Source organism: Arvicola amphibius, chromosome 6 (genome assembly GCF_903992535.2).
Source record: "Arvicola amphibius chromosome 6, mArvAmp1.2, whole genome shotgun sequence".
NCBI lineage: Eukaryota > Metazoa > Chordata > Mammalia > Rodentia > Cricetidae > Arvicola > Arvicola amphibius.
This window is the reverse complement of record NC_052052.2, coordinates 130,015,610-130,036,243: the sequence shown is the minus strand read 5'-3', so window position 1 is coordinate 130,036,243 and position 20,634 is coordinate 130,015,610. Positions and strand designations below refer to the sequence as shown.

General features: G+C 43.8%; 1 protein-coding gene across 4 annotated transcripts in view; it reads right to left on the bottom strand.

Annotated features, from left to right (window-relative positions):
* The window catches only part of Dusp22 (dual specificity phosphatase 22), a 56,213-nt gene that overhangs the window by 15,315 nt on the left and 20,264 nt on the right, over positions 1-20,634 (bottom strand). For all 4 annotated transcript variants that reach the window (XM_038335388.1, XM_038335387.1, XM_038335390.1 and 1 more), the window contains exon 4: positions 4,067-4,116. In XM_038335388.1, coding sequence (XP_038191316.1) covers positions 4,067-4,116 — 50 coding nt within the window. The remainder of the gene's footprint in view (positions 1-4,066; positions 4,117-20,634) is intronic.

Sequence of the window (20,634 nt, the reverse complement as noted above, 5' to 3'; positions counted from 1 at the left end):
GAAAAAGAAATATTTAATTTTTATCTTACCAGATAGGGTAAGCATTCTAGCACTGAGTATGTCCCCAGTCCAAGATTTAGGAAATAAAGCATTTCATTCAAAGTTGAAAATCATTTTTTAACCAGCATCTAAGTTTAAAACACGAAGCAGTGCAGACTTCCAGGATCTGTTCTGTCATTGAAGAGAGGGATCAGGCACAAGAAGTTAATGTGGTCAGACTGAAGATTGTCTGTTGATAGCTGTCTGGGTTACCAATCCAAAGTTTTACAAACTACTCAAGTTTTTCTCTTGGCTTATTTATTTATTTTTTGCCCCCCAAATTAAGAATATTTATACTGGTTTGGAGAGACTGCTCAGTGGTAGAGCATTGGCTGATCTTCTGAAAGACATGGGTTCAATTCCCAGTGCCTACGCGGAAGCTAACAACTCTAGCTCCAGGGGATTCAAAACCATTTTTTTTAGCCTCTGTGGGTATTGCATGTACCTGGTACACAGACATACAAACAGGCAAAATACTCATATACATAAAATTAAAATAAATCTTTAGATCTATTTAAATAAAAAAGTAGACTGATCTCCTGGCCATCCACATTAGTCAATGATACAGAAAGTGAAGGTTCACTGTGAACTCCTCGTATTTAGAGAGTAGTAACACAGGAAACCCTAAACAAGTTAGAACATACAGAGGTAAGCATTCCAACTGCCAACTTAAGGTGAATCATTTGATTCTATCATGGAGTCACACTCACTGTTATAGTCTGAATGCTTCTTCTTCTAATGTGTTTATTGGAACCTTAATTCCTAAATCTGGCAATACTGGGAGGCAGGCCAGGTATAAGTGTCTAGGTCATGGGCACAGAGCCTCCACGAATGTCTCAAGCACCCGGCCCTCCTTTCATCTCTTCTACACACACACTCACTCTTTTTGTCTTTCCATCATAGTATTAGGAAGCAGCACAAGTCTCTCAACAGATATGGCTGCCTAATCTTGGACTTCAAGCTGAACTGTGGGATAAAACTTATTTGTTTTCTGTATTAATTACCCAATCTCAGATGTTCTGTTATAGCACAACAGAAAAGACATGAAAACACTCAACCACCTTCACTGGCAACAGATAAACAAAACCTACGTCACCAAAACTTATTTCTACAATCATTCCTGTAACTCTGAAGACACTCAGCATAGTAGAGATAGATCCTCACTTTTCAAAGTGCCAGAAAGACACAGAGATATGCTCATGGGCAAAACTGCCTCTCCGAATCCTAGAGATGGATGTTTTCAGATGAGAGAACGTAAGTGTAGACTAGTTAAAATGACTGCTTTGTCTCGTCCACTGGTCTACAATGCAGGACTGTCAGTACTTGTGTTAGATCACCGTTATGGAAGTTGAAGATGGCACTTAGCTCCTAGAAAAGCTAAAATCTTATAGCTGCTCAAAGACCAGGGACCACGCGTCCTGGCAGCACATACCCTGGATAGGTTCAGCTTGATTCCTGCCAATCAGGTACTGACACATTCAATTGCATGGTTGAATCGTGGTTAGAGATGAGAGCAAAGCAATCATCCCAAAAATAGTCACCAAAACAAGGGCAGAAGATTGCTGTGGTCTTCGGAGAAAGGCAGAGCCCCACTTCCTTCCGCAGGGACCATGCCCTTCCAACCACTTCTGTTTCTTGACACGACTGGTAACCAAGGAAGTTCTCTAAAGTTGCTGCTTCTCCTTCCAGGGTAGGCTACTACTTTGTTTTCCTAGTAAAATCTTGCCTCTCTCTTTCTCACTTTTAAAGTCTCATCTCTCTGTGAAATATCAAGAGTCGGGGGTAGAAACAACCCCTGGCCTGGGCAGAACAAGCTTGGACCAACTTCCCATTTATGCAGTGCTTTCCTGGTCTAACTCTATTTCCGCTGTCCCCTGTCCCCTGTCTGACTCCCCACTGAACTGTAGACCTACCCTGCCCCTCCTGCAACAGGGAGGTCTTATAAAGTTACAGCCTGATCCATGATTTCCCTGTTCTCTGGCAGTGAAGACTTAAGGATGGCTGATATTCCAACAACTTTTAAAGAAGCCTGTCAGTCGAGATAGAAAATACAAGTATGTTGTCTGCCTCACTGACAAAGATCTGTATAAACCAGCTCGTTTACAATGGAAGATGAACCCTGTGGTCTTTCAGACTTAACAATACCATTTGAATCTGGGGCACTTTTGATGAAACAGTAACATATAGTTAGTTCCAGGAGAGCTGTCATGCTGGCACCCAATATCCAGGTCAAAAGCCAGGTTCAGCAGGATAAGTAAAGTAATGGGGTTCCTAGCATCTCAGCCTACAAGGGTCAAATGCAGGCCTGAGGGAACTATCACCTATTCATGCTAGGCCTCAGTTGGGACCAAGGGTGTTTGCTGCATTTGTAACTGTGTCTCCAGCGCGCCATCCCATTCTACTGAGGCTGCTCAATGTGGATGCTGTCAATGAGGTGAGCTACAATTGTTAATTGCTCTTAGATGGTTAAAATGACAAAGACGACCTCGTGAGACAGGCTGGCGGGTCAACATGTTTCTGCACAAGCCTGAACCCTGGATTAGATCCCTGGAGTCCAGGATGGAAGAAGAAAGCTCACTCCTGGAAGCTGTCCTGTGATCTCCCAAGTGTACAGCATGGCACACACACGCCCACACTCACGCCCATGTTAAACACACACACATATGCACAAATAAAATAAAGCATAGGCATATATTTTGGAGTGAAAAAAGATAAACAGGACTAACATGATGTCAAAGGTTTATACAGTTATGACAACACAACGGACTGGCAAACAGGAAAGAGCAGGTCACTCTGATCGGCCAGGCTTGAGGTCTAGACCGTCCTGCAGGGGATGTAGACTGCATGCGATCAACAGAGAAGAGCTCTCAGGGCAGAGGATGCACATCAGACTGCTGTGACAGTGTGAGGGCATGCGTGAGAAGTATCTTGAGAATTTTTATAGTTAGTATGTATATTTTTACATATAATAACCACATTTTAGATAGATTAATAAAATATTAGAATCAATTTAATGCTGCCTGTTTCTTTACTTGGGTACTGGGTATCGGTTGACCTTCAAGAACTTCCACTTCTGATTTAAGATGGAGTCTCTCATTTGGCCTAGGATTTCACCATGTAGGTCAGACAATCATGGCTATGAGTTTCCAAAGATTTGCAAACACCTTCCATTTTATGTAGGCTCCGGAGAGTAGAACTCAGGTCCTCATGCTTGCAAGGCAAATATTTTACTAAGCCATCTTCTCTACACTGCAGGTATTTTGTGTGTGTGTGTGTCTGTGTGTGTGTGTCTCTGTGTGTGTGTCTGTGTGTGTGTCTGTGTGTCTCTGTGTGTGTGTCTCTCTGTGTGTGTCTGTGTCTGTGTGTGTCTGTGTGTGTGTGTGTCTGTGTGTGTCTCTGTGTGTGTGTCTGTGTGTGTGTGTGTATGTGTGTGCTGTGCATGCACATGAGTACATGTATGTGGAGACTAGAGGTAGATGGCCAGTGTTTTCTCCCCCACCTCATTTTTTTTTTTTTTTGGAAACAAAGTCTCTCCCTGAATCTGGGGCTCCATAATTTGGCTGGACTAGCTGAGCAATGAGCTCTGAAGATCAGTTTATTTCTAGGTTCCTAGCACGGAGGTTATAGATATGCGCCTGTGTTAGTTTTTACATGGTGCTGGGGTCCTGAACTCGGGTCCTCAGGCTCGCCCAGCAGGCACTTTACTGACTGGCCCGTCTCCCTAGATTTCAAGTCTTCTTAAAAGAGCATCCCGGGGGCAGTCAGCCTTCATGCTTCACAGCAGCACTGGGGAATAACAAGGCCGCCATCCGCAGCTTGCAGTGGCCTAGCCAGTTAGGGTTTCTGCAGACTCCCGCCCTCCACCTCAGGAGAGCAGCTATGCCAGGACGGCAGCAACTGCACAGGCGATCCCAAGCGTTTGCTTATTTCCTTCAGAATCCCACATTTGCTTTTCAGCTGGCCCAAGTACTGCTGGAGCACACACTGCACTTGTTCTTAATTTCTTCAAATAACAGTAAAAACTTACAGGTTTTGAGATGGTGAGTCCGCTGCTGGAATGCACAGGTATTTAACTCCCTGTAGAAGGATAAAAAATATATATACATGTATATAAATAAAACTAAAAAAAGATGCTACACAGGGGAGTAAAGACTTAAAAGGAACCATTTACTTAGGTCAAAAAACAAGAAAATAAAAAGGAGAAGTTTTTAATCATCTTTTGTTGCCAAGGAACCAAGGAAAAACTCTTTAATTCAGGTTCCTGATTCTTTTCCACGGGCATCTCAATATTCATGCTTTGGCTTGCAAGCAGCATATGTAACGAATTTAGACAACATTTGAGGGACTGAAAACAGGAGTTGAGCACTTCAGTGTTGACGTTCACAACTCACCATAACGTTTGCTATCATACTGTTTCCTTTGGATCCCGAATATCCCCAGAGGAGGCACTCTCAGCCTATGACTTAAGAAGGGCTGAGGGCTGTGATGTCCTGCCGTAGCCTTCTGTGTCATTTTAGTGTTGTAAGAACTACAGTTCCACTACTAGGCCTTTGAAACTTGAAAACGAAGTCGCTTGCTTTGCAGAACACTGAAGGCTTGTATAATAAACTACTATATTTATTTCCCCCTAATTTAAGGGGAAAAACTACCAAAGGTAATGATATAAAATCATGCTGAGCTAGAGTTTTATAAAAGAAACAAGTGCTTTACTTTTTCTACAGAAAAGACGGACACAGTGGCTCTAAGTCTTCAGTGTCAATCAGCACAGGGCACACAGATCTTATCAACCTTGGCAATGGAGTGTGGTAAAGGACAGACAAACCATTCATGAGTTTTCTCTCATATCTGGCAAACGTCACAGAATCTTGTCACTAAGTCCTGGACAGCCAGAGAAGAACTAGCTAGTACGAGAGGTCGGCCTGATGTACAATAATGATACAGGGGTAGCCAAGTTCCCTGGGAGAGCAGGTGACAACGCAACCTGCTTTGTAGATTTGCTTGAAGTCTTTCTGTATTTTTAGTGTTCATCTGGTTCCCCGGGAGGTGTCCTGGAGCTGTAACTAGACAGTACAGTACAGGCATCTTGCCTACCCACCCTGGGACCAGGCCCTCTAGGTCCGGCAGGCTTACAGAAGGCAGAGATAGAGTACAGCAGCTCAGGCTTTGCAGGGACAGGTGGAGGCAGAATATGGGAAAGTTGTATAATGAGAAGGTTGAGCTGGTCCTGGGACTTCAGCATAGAACCCAATTCTCCAGCTCTTATGAGTAAAACAGAAGTCTCCAACTGCCTCTTAATCTGCCCTTTCTGCTGACACTGGCTCAGAGAATGACATGCTGTCAGCAAATAAAAACCTGAAAGATACAACCCCCTTCCTTCCCATCTGCCATTATTGGGGGGGGGGGAGGAAATCATCAGGAAAAAAACCCTCAAATTTAAAGATTAATTTTCTCTCACCATTTCTGTGCAGCTTTTCAAACTTTGAAAAAAAGAATCAAATTATTTAATCAGGATTTGAAAAAGGATTGAGTCTTAGAGATGAGTTTTACCTCTGTTTACGCAAATAAGGACATTTCACCCAAGAGCAAATGGTACTTTGCTGCTGGGACTAATGAGTCCTGGCCTTCAGCTGCTCTTCCCTGTCTAGAGCCTTCTAATTGAAGTTACTAAAAGCTGTGCTTTACCTAGAGGATCAGAGGATAGGATTTTCACCTGTTGGCTATTGAGTGCAGTGTATTTAAGCCTCCATGGTGCTATTAAAGGGGGGGCTTTTGGTACCAGTGATTAAGGTCTGCATGTCGGTCTGTCTCTGCGTGTGTTTCCACAACCTCCAGCCCCTTGCCCGAAGCTCGCGAACTGGGCTCTAGCGCATAGAGCACAGATGGTGGCCTTGGTGTGCAGCACTTTGCCAAGAGTGGAAGCTCACGGGCAGGAAAGGGGAGGGAGGCGGTAGGCTCTTCCTTGTATGACTACACTTGCAGCCCACTGGCCCCTTCTCTTCAGGTTTCCTAGGCTCTTGAGGCTGTGTTATGCTGGGAACACTGACCAGTTATTTTAAACATTTAAAGCTCTTCCAAACCTTATGGCATATTAAAAGCATAATTTGAAAAGAAAGGAAGTGCTTCTGCCAAAAAGGTCCTTTCTGTCCTCTCTTTCACTGAGATAAACAAGCCTGCTGTCAAATACATACACCCATTGCTCCCTATAGCTGCCACGGGACTCTCTCTCTCTCTCTCTCTCTCTCTCTCTCTCTCTCTCTCTCTCTCTCTCTCTTTCTCTCTCTCTCTCCCTCTCTTGAGTGAAAGCAGGCAGTTAGGTGGTCAGGTTCAAACCCTGTGGAATCCTTCTTCCCGCATACTCCCTCCATCCTCAGGGTAGTTCAGACGTCCAGAGGACAGGGTTCTCAAGTGCACTACTGCCACCTCAACTTAGCAACTCCAGTCAGGCAAAGGGCTAAGTGGACCCTCCAAGGACAGCACAAAAAAATGTCTACCTCTCTCAATGTTCATGGCTAGCCACCACATTCTAGTAGAGTCTAAAGTCAGCCCAGTCTATGTTCTAAGAAGATAAGCAAAAATAGAGACAGCGAAGAGAATGGACAGAGGTTAGGCCAAACAGCACTTGGCCTACTAAGAGTGCATACACCTGGAACACTTGTCATTAGGGTAAATGGGAGTCATTGTGCTTCCGTTAGGTTGTGCTGAATAGGGACCAGATTCATGTCTGTGCTGCCCGATGCACAGAAGGAAATAAGCTTGGACCCACGAAGTAGAACCTGCCCAGCATTCAGGAAAATCTACCAGCCATAGGAAGCAGGTGGAAGGCATTCTCTCTGTGTGAGTCACAGCATAAGAAGTAACATGTTGTCATTCCAGGCTCCTTGCCCTCATAGCTGAGACAGGCAGGTAGCAGCTTCCCACTCATGCAACTTGCAAAGATTAACATGTGGCTCTCAATTACATTTGAGTACCCTGTGCTGTTAAAGCAAAGCAGAGAAAAAGACAAGACAGTGTAGCATCAAAGACTGTACATATAAGCACAAGAACGTTAACTTCCTGGATGGATGCCCATGGTAGGCATTCACTCCAAGTTTGCATGCTGAGGCTAAATGCTAATCAGATCTGTAAAGACGGCGGCATGAAAAGAGTGCAGGGTGAGTATGTGCTGGTAAGTACCATCAGGAAAGGGGGAGAGCTGGGTTTCAGGCCATGCAAAGGGCACGTTGTCTACATACGCTCGAGTGACACTCAAAAAGAACACAAACCACCTCACTATGACCTACAATAAAAAATATGCAAATCCAGTCATGGAAGAGTCAAAACTGTCAAAAAGGCTTAGCTGTTTGCCCCCAAGAGCATATATTTATCGTGACTTAGTCATTAACAAAGCACAGATATCTTTGAGGCCACAAAAGGCAGAACTACAGCTACCTAAAACAGGCGTCAGATGCCTGCACATGTGCACAGCTTTTAACAGTTAGTTACTAATTCAGAAAGCAGCACTGAGACCCCTGTGCCACCAGAAAGCTGTGCTGACTTAAAATCACCCTTGGACCAATGTGTGGACTAGATGTTTCCTCTCTGATCTATACGGAGGATTGTACTCCGGAGAGCTTCATAGAGAGACAGATGGAGGGCAGGATGTATTTACTGACATTATGGAAAGAATAGCAAAAAGGAGGTTAAAAAGGAACTTAGAAAACTCCAACAATCTGAAAAATCTACAGTGTTTCCAGTAGTATGCCGTTTGCTACGCATTTTCCGCCTCATGTTTCCTCTAATGTTTTGGAATACATAGTAATAAAATTGCTTTTCTGTTCCTTGAAATAAGATGCTTAAAGAATAAAGAAAACTAAAACACTGAGCCCTTTCTATGATGTTTCAGAATAGTGGGCTGCTGGGAAGCCAGTTAGCACTTCTGGAGCTATTAAATATCAAGTCACAACTGTTCAAACCACAGAGGAGTTAGTTTCATGTTGTACTGAAACACAGAAATAGTTAGTGATCTACCTGAGCTTCAAGGGTCACAGTTCCTATAGGAATGTTGGAAGAGCTATTTCTTTGCCTAGCGTGGCCTTCTGGGTGGCGGCAGCAGCAGCAATACGGATGATGTGAGCATCACAATCAAGAGACAAGGGAAGGTGCAAACGCTCAGTGCCCACAGTGAAAGACTGCACGTGTTGGATATTCACCACTCCAGGGACCACATGGTACAAACATCAGAAAACACAGGACAGAAGTAAAAGAGTTACAAGGGAACTGCCCTGAGAAGCTCCTGCTGAAATTCTTGTATTTGGGTTTTAAAATTACGTCAATAGACAATACTGGGTCAAGAAGAAAGTTCAGAGAGAAATTACATCAACAGACATCACTGGGGAAGAAGAAAGTTCAGAAAGCACACCAGAGGCTTGATCTGAATAAGCCAGAACTGTCATATTCTCAAGAGTTCCACAGTTTTTCAGTTTTCTGTTTCAGCAAGTATAACAACCACTAAAAGGTAGGGTTTTTGTCTTTCTTTGGACCGAAAATAAAAAATCACACTTAAAATGATAGACCTGAGAAGCAGGGCAAAACCAGGAAAGAGGCCAAACTCTTCCTTGTTTCAAATGTGATTTCAAAAACTACCAGACACCCAGACGGTAAAGTCTGCTGAGAATCCAGAGACCTGTTTTCAGAAGATGCAGCTGACAAGGGCCATGCTCTTTCTCACAGGGACACTAAGATGAAACACTTAGGAACAGAGCCCTGTCTCACATCTACAGCAAATGGCCAGACCCTGAGGGCATTACAGACAGCACATAGGCTCTTCCTTACACAGGAGATAAAGCTGTTCTTCTCATATGAGAGGCCTAGTGGATATTAGAAGCCAGGCAGGCAGTGGGGTGGAGGGATGTGGTGAAGACTGGCAAAGGGGATGTCGGAGACAAGGACTCCAGGGTTTGGCAGGGAAACAAATGTGGCAACAGCAGAGAGGATGGAGGTGACATAAGCTGTTTCTATGATTATTGCACATTATATGCATGTGGCAAAATACGCACAAATGCTATGTACCTGTTTTAAATAAAATAACACAACTAAATCCTTGTAGAAATATTAAAAACAGATGCAAGAGAGTAATTTCTAGAAGGGGCTAGAACTCCACAGAATGGAAAAGTTATTTTAGCTGTCAAAAAAGGATGTTATTATTAGAATTTAGTACCAGAGACAGGATGGGTGAATCAAAGGGCTTCCTCCTACAAATACGGCATATTTTCTTTGATAAACAAGCCCATCCAGAGTTCCAGGAGGCAAGCTAAGCAGATCTTTCAGTTCGTAACACGCAAATCCTAATAAAACAAGGATAGAATAAGCCTGTAACCCCAGCAAGAACTAATTTCACCACTGTCCCCAATGACCAATTCTTCACTCCCAGAAAGAAAAAATAAAATTAAAAGGAAAACTGACCTCACTTGATCAGAAGCCAGACCACAACTTTATGCACTGCTACGAAACCACAAAGCCAGCTTGGTGCCATGGTACATGTTTTTGACCTCAGTTCTTGGAGGCAGAAGCAGAAGGACCAGAGTTCAAGGCCATGTTCAGCTATCTAGCTTGTCTGAGGCTAGCCTGAGCTACATGAGACTCTGCCTCAAAACAGAAACAATCAAAACCCCAAAATCGTGTAGCAAAGGTGTGTTTCACTGGTGGAAACAACCCACAGAACTAAAGAAGGCGATGAAATAGTTTAGCAATCTGGGAGCCTACCTGGTTCGGATTATACACACCTCCACACTCTAGTAATGTGCTGGTTAGCCTCGACCCCTTACCTGTGTAGATGTACATATAGCCCTCTCTGAATAAAGCACATAGCAACTTTGGATCCCTACCTGCACTAGGATACATGTACATCCCCTTTCTGAACAGTAGCAAAAATTGTTTTTTCTACCCCTAAGACAAACAAATTTAGATAGTTTCTATCCAAGTATAGTCCCAGTGTATCTAGTACGAAGAATATACACAGTAACGCAAAACTGTACACTCAAGTAAACTTTCAGGGAGAATCCTCTACTTAGCATCTTATGCCTATGCAAAATTGGGCATGCATATATTTAAAATGAGACACATATGGGGACATAAACAGTAGAAAAATAGTCTATCGTTCAACAGAGAACCATCCAAATTACACCTAAAGTAGTCAAAGTTCTTCTTGAGTTCATAAAGAAAGCCCTGAATAATATTCGGGGGTCCTTGAGTATCTGTACCCCTGCTTTCTTGCAATGTATTCTGATCTTTTCTACTTTTCTCTAAAAATTTTCCTTCCTACGTTTGCAAATCTGTGTATGCACTCACTTTCAATCCTTTGGATTAGAAGTCAAAAACCTGGAAACACCCAACACGCATACTACACAAGTATCAGCACCACACTCATCTCTAGTATGGTAAAATAAGCATACAGAATGCAAACTTACCACCTTAAATTTATTTTACTTTTTTTATTTTGGCAGAGCTGGAGATCGAGGCAAGGCAAATGCCATACTACTAAATCACCATTCCTACCCTCCTTTTATTTTCTATTTTGAGACAGGGTCCTACGAAGTTGTCAAGATTGGCTTTAAATTTTATCCTTCTGCCTTGTCCCCTGAGTAGCTGTAGTTACAGGTTTGGTTTGTTTGTTAGTGTTTGTTTGAAGTGGAGACTCTCTATGTTACCCAAGCTGGCCTTGAACTTATGGACTTAAGGGAATTCCTTGTCTCATCTTTTAAATATCCATGACCACAGATGTAGTCACATACCAGGTACCATACTGATATTTCCCAAGTGAACATCTTCATGGCTGCACATCATCAACACCATGCATATCTGGGTTCCCATTACACACCAACTCCTTTTCCTTCTTATCCATTACCCCCGCAGACAACCAGTCTTTCCTTTACCTCTGTGGATCTGAGTACTTCTGCATTTCATCTAAACTGAAAGGTAATAAAAACTGGGAAAAACTGAATTCTTAGAGACCACAGACCCAGAGACGACAACTGCTGACTTGAAACTTACATTACATGCACATTCCAGGTGAGACCACTTTAGTTCCCTTCACATGCCCCCCCCCCCCCCCCCCGCAAGAGTGTTTATTCCAGAGAGGCACTGGAGACTGAGACCTCTATGGTGTGTGTGCAAGCCAAATTCAGTGCCTGGTCGATGAGTTTTGATTGATGTCTTTCTTCAATCTAAGGATTTACCCACAATCCATAACAGCTGAAAAAAAACTACGCTGTATCAAATAGAAAAGTATAAGTCAAAGTTACTTCCCCAGGAAGAATAATCTAGAAACACTCTAAGGGCCATCTGAGAAGGAATCAGAAGTCAGTATAGAAAGTAAACAATAGACGGTAAGGTCTAGATTCTTCGTCACTTTCTTTTTAAATTTCTAGTATCGTGGCAAAAATGTCAATGGAATTACTAAATCCCTTCTGAAGATAAACACAGCCTTGTAGTGATACTCCACAATGCAAGACTTAAGTCTAGATTCTGAACTGAAAAGACGTTTTCTGAAAGTACTCATTTGCCACTGATTCTTCCTGCAGGCTAAATTTAGGCACTATACTACAAATAACAACTTCCAAGAACACTGTGGTACTTGGTGGGGTTTGGGGGGAGTGGGACGGTCAGAGCAGAGAGGTAAGATTTAGCCTTGGGCTTGATTTTGTGAGCCAAGATGCAAATAAGAAGTCTCTACACCTGCTGCTTCTTTCAGGTTAGTCAAAAAACGACATACATTTGACTTGTCAGAGAGACAGAAGAGGATTCTGACGTTTATTTTTGTTTAAGGTATTTCAAAGACAGACCACAGTGGCCTCAGTACAAGGGGTTTCCTCTGGCCCACACGGGATGGATTATAGGAAGGCAATGAGGGAAATCCGGGCTGCCCCACCTCCCCACCTCTTTGGAGTTTGCTTCAGTGTGAGAGTTTACTGGTGTACAGCTGTGATTCAGAAAATCTGGGGCCAGTTTTCTATGTGCTCCAAACCCAGGAATCCTGCAGTGTACCCTTGTGAAGAGGAAGTGCCATCCAATCACATCAAAAAGTGATTGTGGAAAAAAAAAGTGATTGTGGAGAAACTGCTACTCAGAAACTAGTAAGAGAACATCAATAAGGAAAACATTATTTCTGTAAAAGATATATATTTATCTGACCACGTTTGCCTAAAAAATACTCAGAGATCAAAATTTAAGTCCTGGAGTGTGACCACAGCCCCGGCGTATCTCCATCCCCAGCTTGGCCTGCATGTGACCCACACTCCTCCAGAGCTCTGGTTTCCAGTCTCTGTGATTCCTTCTCTCTCTGGCTCCTCCCAATGGCCTTTCCTCAACAGAACTTCAACATAGCACAGGGCCTCTTTGCAGGCTTCTCTGACCATGTTGGCTTACAGAGACTTCAGGGTTCCCAGTGTCTCCAAGACCCTAGAATGTAGGTGCCTTAGCCCAGCATGCCAGACTTGGGCTGCTTTATTCCAGATTCTTACAGTGGTAGCCTTTTTCTCAGTCTCTCAGCAATTGCTCTTTGAAAACCAGTAGCAAATGCCTTTGAGTGAAAAAAAAAAGATTCTTTGAAAGGGATGCATCTTTAGAATTTCAAACCTGTACATCCTATAGGCACAGCCCTTAAGCTGGCTATGAAAGTTGGAGCTGGCTCTAGAATCAATGGTTCCATGCAGCCACACTGGTTCCTTCTCTTAGAATGCCTCAACTCCAGCTTTCACTGCCTGATACTAATGGTATCAGCGGGACAGATGGTAAACATGCTCATCAAGAATGAAAACTTTTGGCAGCCATTAGAATGAGTTGTCATGGATCTAGTTTCTCTGTGAAAAAGTCTCAGAAATACCCTGTTTCTCTGGCTCTTACAACCTCCCCACCCCTTCTCTGCTATGATGCCTGAGCTTTAGGTAGGGATGTGCTGCAGATACATCAGCAGGGAGTCACTTATTCTCTCTATTTTGATGAACTGTGGCTCTCTGTAATGGTTGCCATTTATTGCAATGGCTGCCTAGAGAAGATATGAACAAGGATGACAGCAATAGACATGAGAACATGGAATGGGGAAATCTCATGGGGCATCAACTCTAGACAAAGAATTCCTTACAGGCAACTAAGGAACTAAGGAATACTGAGAGCAGGAGAAAAAGGTTTCTCCAGGGAAGAGACCCGAAATTGGTTATCCAACACCAAGTGGTCAGCCCTGAAATTATGGGTATATATATATATATATATATATATATATATATATGGATGTATATATAAAACACAACAATTAAAGAAATAGAGGCCATAAATTTTAAAGGGAGGATATGAGAAAAAGGTTTGGGGCAAGAAAAAATGATGGAGAAAATGATGTAATTATATTTTAATTTCAAAAAGAATGGAAAATTGCAACAGGTGAGTATTAAGTATAAGGCAAAACCATTTGCATATTCTCAGAAGCCATTCAACTGGGATAACACAGCTCAAGCTTTATGCCAGCTAGCCTCAGGAATCATGCATGCCCACTGTAGCAGAGACCTATTAGGCACTGACAGTAAAGGCAAGGAGGGCAAACTGAGGCCTGTGTTTGCCTAGCATAGTCAAACTTGTTGCTTATATACCATCCCTGGTTCCATGCTTACAGAAGAGTGGAGAAGCTTTAACAGAACCTCGACACCCCAAATCCTTATTCTCCTGGCCTTGACAGACAAAAGGGCACTGAGCCCTGGTCTAGGCAGACCCTTTTCATACACCCATTCAGAGGACATGAAACTCATCTTCCAGGCTCACTTTCGTTCCCAACTTCATGGTGTCTGACTCAGCATACTGCTGGTTCAGAACTGCATTCTTCAGGGACAATAGCTGCACTCCATTCTCTTCTTTACTCTGCTGTTGAGTGGGAGGAGGGGCTTTTATAAAATGAGGAACTAAGGTCAAAATGTGAATGACCCCAAGTACAATGCTAATATAAAATAGGTGCTCAAAAAATGGCTGACACCAGGTGTGTGATCAGTGGCTCTACTTGACGGTGGTCCTACCTATCTGCTCAGCTATCAGCAAACAGTACCACACAGACTAGGAAGTGAACCAGCAGTGTGTCCCCAGGAGAGATATCTGCCCAGCCAGCCTCACTCTCTCAGTGGGACACGGCTGCCCGTTAAGCCCATGTGTTCCAGAGGGCACAGAACACAGTGTGGAACAATATTGGTGCCTCTTCTCAGATGCCACAGACAATTAGTTCTTGAAGTGCCTCTCCCGAGAAAGCCAGAATGACGGTCTGGCTTACAGATGTGCCACCACCTAGGGGTTTGGGTGTGGATATGTACAATGCTGTCGAAGCCTCTTTTAAACAGCATCCATGACACCCTAGTCTGGCTCACTGTTCCTTCTCTGGGCCACACCTTGGATGTTTTAGAAGGAGGTAAAGATTGACTCAGAACTGGGTGTTGCTTGTAAGGGCTGATCAATTCCTTGATTGTGGGGTTCAGGCTCCCAAAAGTAGAGGTCAAATTTAGCAAGTGTTTGAACAACATGAGCAGGGCAATGAGCTTTCGGAGTAGAAAGGATTCAGGAGCTGAGCAGTTAGGGAGATGTAAGGAGAGGCTGGCATTCTGTCATTTCTCCTCCATACAAAGAGCAGCATCCTTCTGCAATGTGGTCAATTGTGAATGCTGCCAGGGTTGTCATGGTACTGCCTGAGGTTTACAACATGGTAGGCGCAGCTGGAAGGGCACCTGCACTCTAGCGTAGGCACCAGTGTCCTCGGGCCTCCCTTTGATGGGCAGTGCTTTATCACACCCCTCCCCCTTCCACTCTGAGTAATCTGATAGGCTATTTTTATTTTGACACCTGTGTACTCTAACACTGGACACAGATGGAAGCCCCAGGCCACCGTGGGCAGAGCTCACTTTGGGGAAGCCCCAGGACAGAGAGCACCAAGGAGGCAGAGGGTCACCAGGGTCTCAGAATGACCAGTTAGAGACACTGATTGTAACATCATTGCTCATGCAGAAGCAGGAAGAACAGTTTTCATAAGAAAAGGCAGGGAATCTTAGTTTAAAGGAGCAGCAAACAAAAGAGATGTTCAGGACACCTGCTCCTCCCAGGTTAGCCAGAGGCATTCTTCTTGAGGGTAGACCTCACACCTAGTGCAGCTGAAGTTCACCATCCTTAGTAAGCAATTGCCTTTCCCTGGGACCACAGAGCCGGCTCCTTGGAAAAGGAGTTCTAACTTAGGGAAATGAGGTTGTATTTGCTCCATCATGCTAGCAAGTTCCTAAGAGTGGGACTCTCGATGTGCTGGCTTGGTTCTGTCCACCCAGGCTACCTTACTCAGAATCACCAAGTGACAAGGGAGGCAGCTGGTTCTCACTCACAGCCTCCCTGTTTCGGCACGGACGGAGGTTCTCGGCAGAGGAGCCAAGGGTGCTGCGGCTCATCTCACTTTAGCTGCAAGAAAGTCTGGGGGAAGAAAGAGAAGTTCCACGCCAGACCTGGTGGTGCAGTCCTGTAACCCCAGCTACTTGCAGGGCCGAGGCAGGATCACAAGTTCAAGGTCTAACTGGGCTAGGATAAATTCAAAGCGTAGCCAGTCTCAGCTACTTAATGAGACACTGCCTGAAAATGGTTTTGGAGATGTAATTTAGTGGGGGGAGGAGTACTTGCCTAGTTTGCAGAAGTCCTAGGTTAAATCCTTAGTAAGACAAAAGAAAAAATGAAAAAAAAAAAAGAAATGAAGGGAGGGAGAGAAGGAGGGAAAGAACTAAGAAAAGAGAGAGGTTTTAAGATATTGGGAACATAGTGAGTCCAGCGCTGTGAACCATGGCAGTTTGACTTTCTATAACTTTGACCTTGCATTGTTTTCTTTCCCATCAAAGAGGTAAAGAGGTGGCCAATACTCCTCCTGGTCTGTAACCAAGGCTAGAAATTGATAACTGTTGCGGTTATGGTAGCAACTGAAAGGGGCAAGCAATGTCTCAATGCTCATCCAGGAGCGGATGCCATCCTCCCCAACACACACACGTCCCCAGAACATCCCAGGGACTTGGGTACAGGGAGGGTGCACACTTCAAAAGCATTCTGGACACAGCTTGTTTGTCGGGCCTGCACTGAGGAACCCCTGTTGCTTCACATTCAGAAGTTTAAATAAGACTGCACCACTTCCCTTGCAGGTGTGGGCAGAAACTGATCCACCTGTGTCACTATCCAGCAATGAATTATTATGAGAACCCGAAAACAGCAAATTTGCTTAAACTAATCTTAAGTAAACCTGGATCCATTTTAACAACCATCTTTCCTATGGTGAAGAACAATAATGGTGTTCATAGTAACCTCGAGCCCCGATTTAGCTCTCACCACTGAACAGTTTCCACTTGCCCTTCGAACTTCTGATTGTAGATTCTGAGGCCTCTTCCTAAAGAGCCTACAGCACATAGAGCCCCTTAGGATAGACACTGGCCTGCTCATCACCGTGCTCAGGGTGTCTCGTGGTGCCAGTCATACACTGTACCATCCCAATCCAGAGACAGAGACACACTTTCCCTCTCTAGATGCTATCTGATTACTTCCACCAAACTGAGCCAGTCTTTAAACACCTTTAGACATCACATGCCCATTAAACCCTGTCCCATTTGCTTTATATGTAACATAACTTCTTATTTTGGTTACCTGTAATAGCCACATGTATAAGGGTCTCCCAAGCTGAGGGTCCATAACTAAGGAACTAGAGACTCTTAGGTAAAACAAAATGTAAACCCTACACCTAGTCCAGGGTCAGACTACCCTGTGATGCACCTGCAGAGAATCCCAAAGATTATAACCAGAATAATGGGGATAAACTAGAATGTACAAGGAATTAACAGGAATGACACACATAGAGCTACCTCACAGTGTGGATTTGGGGGCTAATGACATTCTCTGCTATGCTTCCAACACAATAATGTAACAAACGATTTTCTGGTCTTCCTAGCTTGGCATTTTCTTCTATAGTTTTATTCAAAAACGAATGAAGTGGCTGTATATTTTACAGAAAAGAGGCTCAAATATTTATGTTCAACCAACACTTTCTCTGGAGCAATGAATGGACCTGCATTTCCAACAAACTTTGGAATACAGCAGAGGCATGTCATCCAGAGATCTAGGGTGTGTGCATATCCACCCGTGGTCCAAGTGCCTGCCCCATGAAGCTATTATGTAAGCTACTCTGACACCTCCAGTGCCCCACCCCATAACTAAACACTAGATAATTCCTTCCCACTCTACCTGAGAAATGGCTTTCTAGTTTTCAAAGTCGTTTATGAGGTGTCTAAAGGTTAAAGTTTGTTACAACTTTCTGATGGATTATTCCTTCTGTTCTTTATGTGGTGGACCTCTTGGCTTTTATACACATATCATGTGTATGTCTAATAAGACTGCTGTTGGTCCTTCCTTCTTTTGGATCATTTTGCTTCCAAATTTTTCCCTATTCTTTCATTTTCAACATTGCTGTATCATTTTGTGGGAGAGTCCCAGATCCAATCGTATCTGTTATTTCTAGAAAACAAATATGACTCCCCAGCATTCCAGGTCAAGCCCTTATTTCTAACTAGGAATAAGGCAAGAGCTTCCAAGGGTCTCCAGGACATGAAACTCCTTCCTTCCATTCTATTTCTGCATCGATAACACTGGAAAAGCAGTCTGCCGGAGTCACTTGACTTGGTGCACAAATCTTGGGCAAGCCTTTATTTCCCACATGACTCTTAAGCCTAATGAACAACTGATCGCCTGTGAGGTTGCTTTTCCAGCCTGGCCACCTTTAAAATGTGTTCTGCTGGGCTTTTGCAGGCCAGGACAAACCTGCCTCTGCATACCCATATCACCACATGTACTGTTCTTTACTAGGGAACATAAACTCAAACATCCTCTCCATCACCACCTAGCAAACTGATTATCTTTCAGAAGCGAACCCTTTGGTTGGTATAATCTTGTCGACTGCCATATCCTCCTGGGTGTCTTGTTGCCCCTTATATCTGGTAGATACTTGCAACTCTGCAGCACTATGAAAATATGTATGCCTGTATCAGTATGGAAGCCCTTATTTCTCTTTGTAACCGTGCTCCCTATACAAGGTAGGCTCGTGAGCAAGAATATTACAGAGAAGTTTGAAGAAGAGGGACAATGTGCTTGTAAAACATCTGGCTCCACTGCCAGGAGACAGACATGGAGCTCCTTCATTCTAGAGGGTTAAAAAACATCATTTTTCCCCAAGAACCAGTCTGGTATTGGGGCTCCAGCCTTTCTTTTGCCCCATGCAGCCTTATACTAGTGCTCCGTTTGCAAATCAGCTGCTAGCAGAAACAGGCAGATAGGAGTAAATCTCTTCTGTACTTGGCTGCCCCCACATAAGAAACTCAGACAGCTGGATTTAAGAAAGGGCAATTACTAGACAGTTTTCGATCCTTACAGTAATTATTTCTATTTGAGTCATATCTATTTAAGTCTGGGGTTAACTTCAAACAAATTTGCTTGAACACACGAAAGGCCCTGCAATCTCTGAGCAGAATAGGTACCACTGATTTTTAGATGACACTCGAAATTCTCCTAGAGAAGTGAGAACCAGCTGAGGTTGCTAGAAACAACCATCAATCAGAACATAATCCCAGGGCAAACAGCGGCTTGTTTCCAAAGGCACTGGGCTTCACTACCAGCTGGGGAGACTGGTGGATGTGCAATGCTAATAGGAAACAAAACCACCCAGGTTAGTGGAGACAGTGGCCATCCAAAGCAGGAACCCTGGTCCAGTGCTTTAAGCTGCAGCACTAGGCCAATCTGTGAACCTCAAAAGAAAAGCATAAATGCACTCATATCTAGGCAGCCCAGTAGAAACACTGTTTTGATGTTCAAAATAAAGCCTCTATCATGACAGACATGTCCTGGGCTAGCTTCTGCCTTTGAAGATTAAGACAACTTGAAGTGGGTGATGTACTTTCTTTGCATCTGCTGACCACAGACCACAAAGGATGTTTGATGCCACACATCACACGTGTCCACGGCACATGGTGATAAAATAATGCAGTACCTTGTCAAGCTGAGTCCGATCGGTGTGCACAAGTATCTACCTGCTGTTGCCACAGGCACTGAGAACACTGGCTCAGCAACCTTTCCTTCCCACCACAGGCTGCCTAAAACCACCTGCATATCAGAATTTACATACAACTCAGAACCGTAGCAGAACTTCAGGTATGAAGTAACAATGAAATAATTTTATGGTTGGGAGTCACTGCAACATGAGAAACTGTATCAAAGGGTCGCAGCATTAGAAAGGTTGAGAACCACTGCTCTTATTGGAACAAGTAAAGAAAGGAGTAAGAGAACATAATAAAACAATACCCCATTCTTGGGAGTCTGGCACCATCCTTTTAAAACCTTGCCTGTGTATTTACAACTTTATATATGTAATATAAATATATGCTGATTTTGAAATTTACATAAATGAGATCATACTGTAGATATTTGCTACTATTGTTTCTGTTTCTTAATGAGATCTAATGAGATCTTTCTTCTTTTTTTTTTTTTTGTTTTTTTTCGAGACAGGGTTTCCCTGTAGTTTCTAGAGCCTGTCATGGAACTAACTCTTGTAGACCAGGTTGGCCTCGAACTCAGAGATCTGCCTGCCTCTGCCTCCCAAGTGCTGGGATTAAAGGCATGCGCCATTACCGCCCGGCATTGAGATCTTTCTTTAAATGCACAGACATCCCCTCTTTTGGAATTGCTTCAAGTACTTTTGCATATGCATTGGCTGAGACTGGCTCCACTGCTACATCATTACCAAGCGTGTTCATGAACTTCAGCACCCAAACATCTGCACACCTCTGTGTGTTTTAAATGAATGGCTTTGGGAGTCTATTCTCCTAGGAGAAACTTAACAGTTTCCACAACTTGGGATAAGCCTGAACATGCACTCTGCCCGCTAGGTCTCTGTGGCCTAACACACAGAGGAGTGCAGTGATCACCAGACAGGAGAGGCTGATGGGGAGGTAACACCTGGGTGTGTGCCTGGGTAGCTGCCTTTCTTATCCAGAACACAAATTTCTACTTCAATTCTATGATTTTACTGTAGGCTCCACGAAGTCTGAGACCATCTCCTTCAACTCCATGTGCCTACTTTAAACATGGCAAAGTTTCTATGGACTGACTATTATGTAGATGCGTGATCTCTTTTATAGATTCAATATTCCATTGCCAACCAAAGGTCATGAGAAAGTCACTGACTCTTCTGAGGGGATTATAGGTTAGTGGTTCTGCAATAGAGGCCTGGGCAGCACCACAAAACCAAATACCGTGTACACCACTACTTTCTGGCAAGGTGGGAACTGCAACAGCAGCCCATGTGAGGGAGGCTATAACACACTAATCAGAACCTCTGGCACCACAAACTCCGGACATGAGGAAATCACTGTTGACACAGGCCTGCTTTCCTACACCAATGAGCCACATGTGACCAAACACATGGTTTCTCACTTTGGGATGGGGCTTAAAATAGACACAGTTCTTTGACCAGCATCTACATCCCTGTGTGCCAGACTAAGCTGCATACCACTGGAACCAAAGAAAGCTGCCACA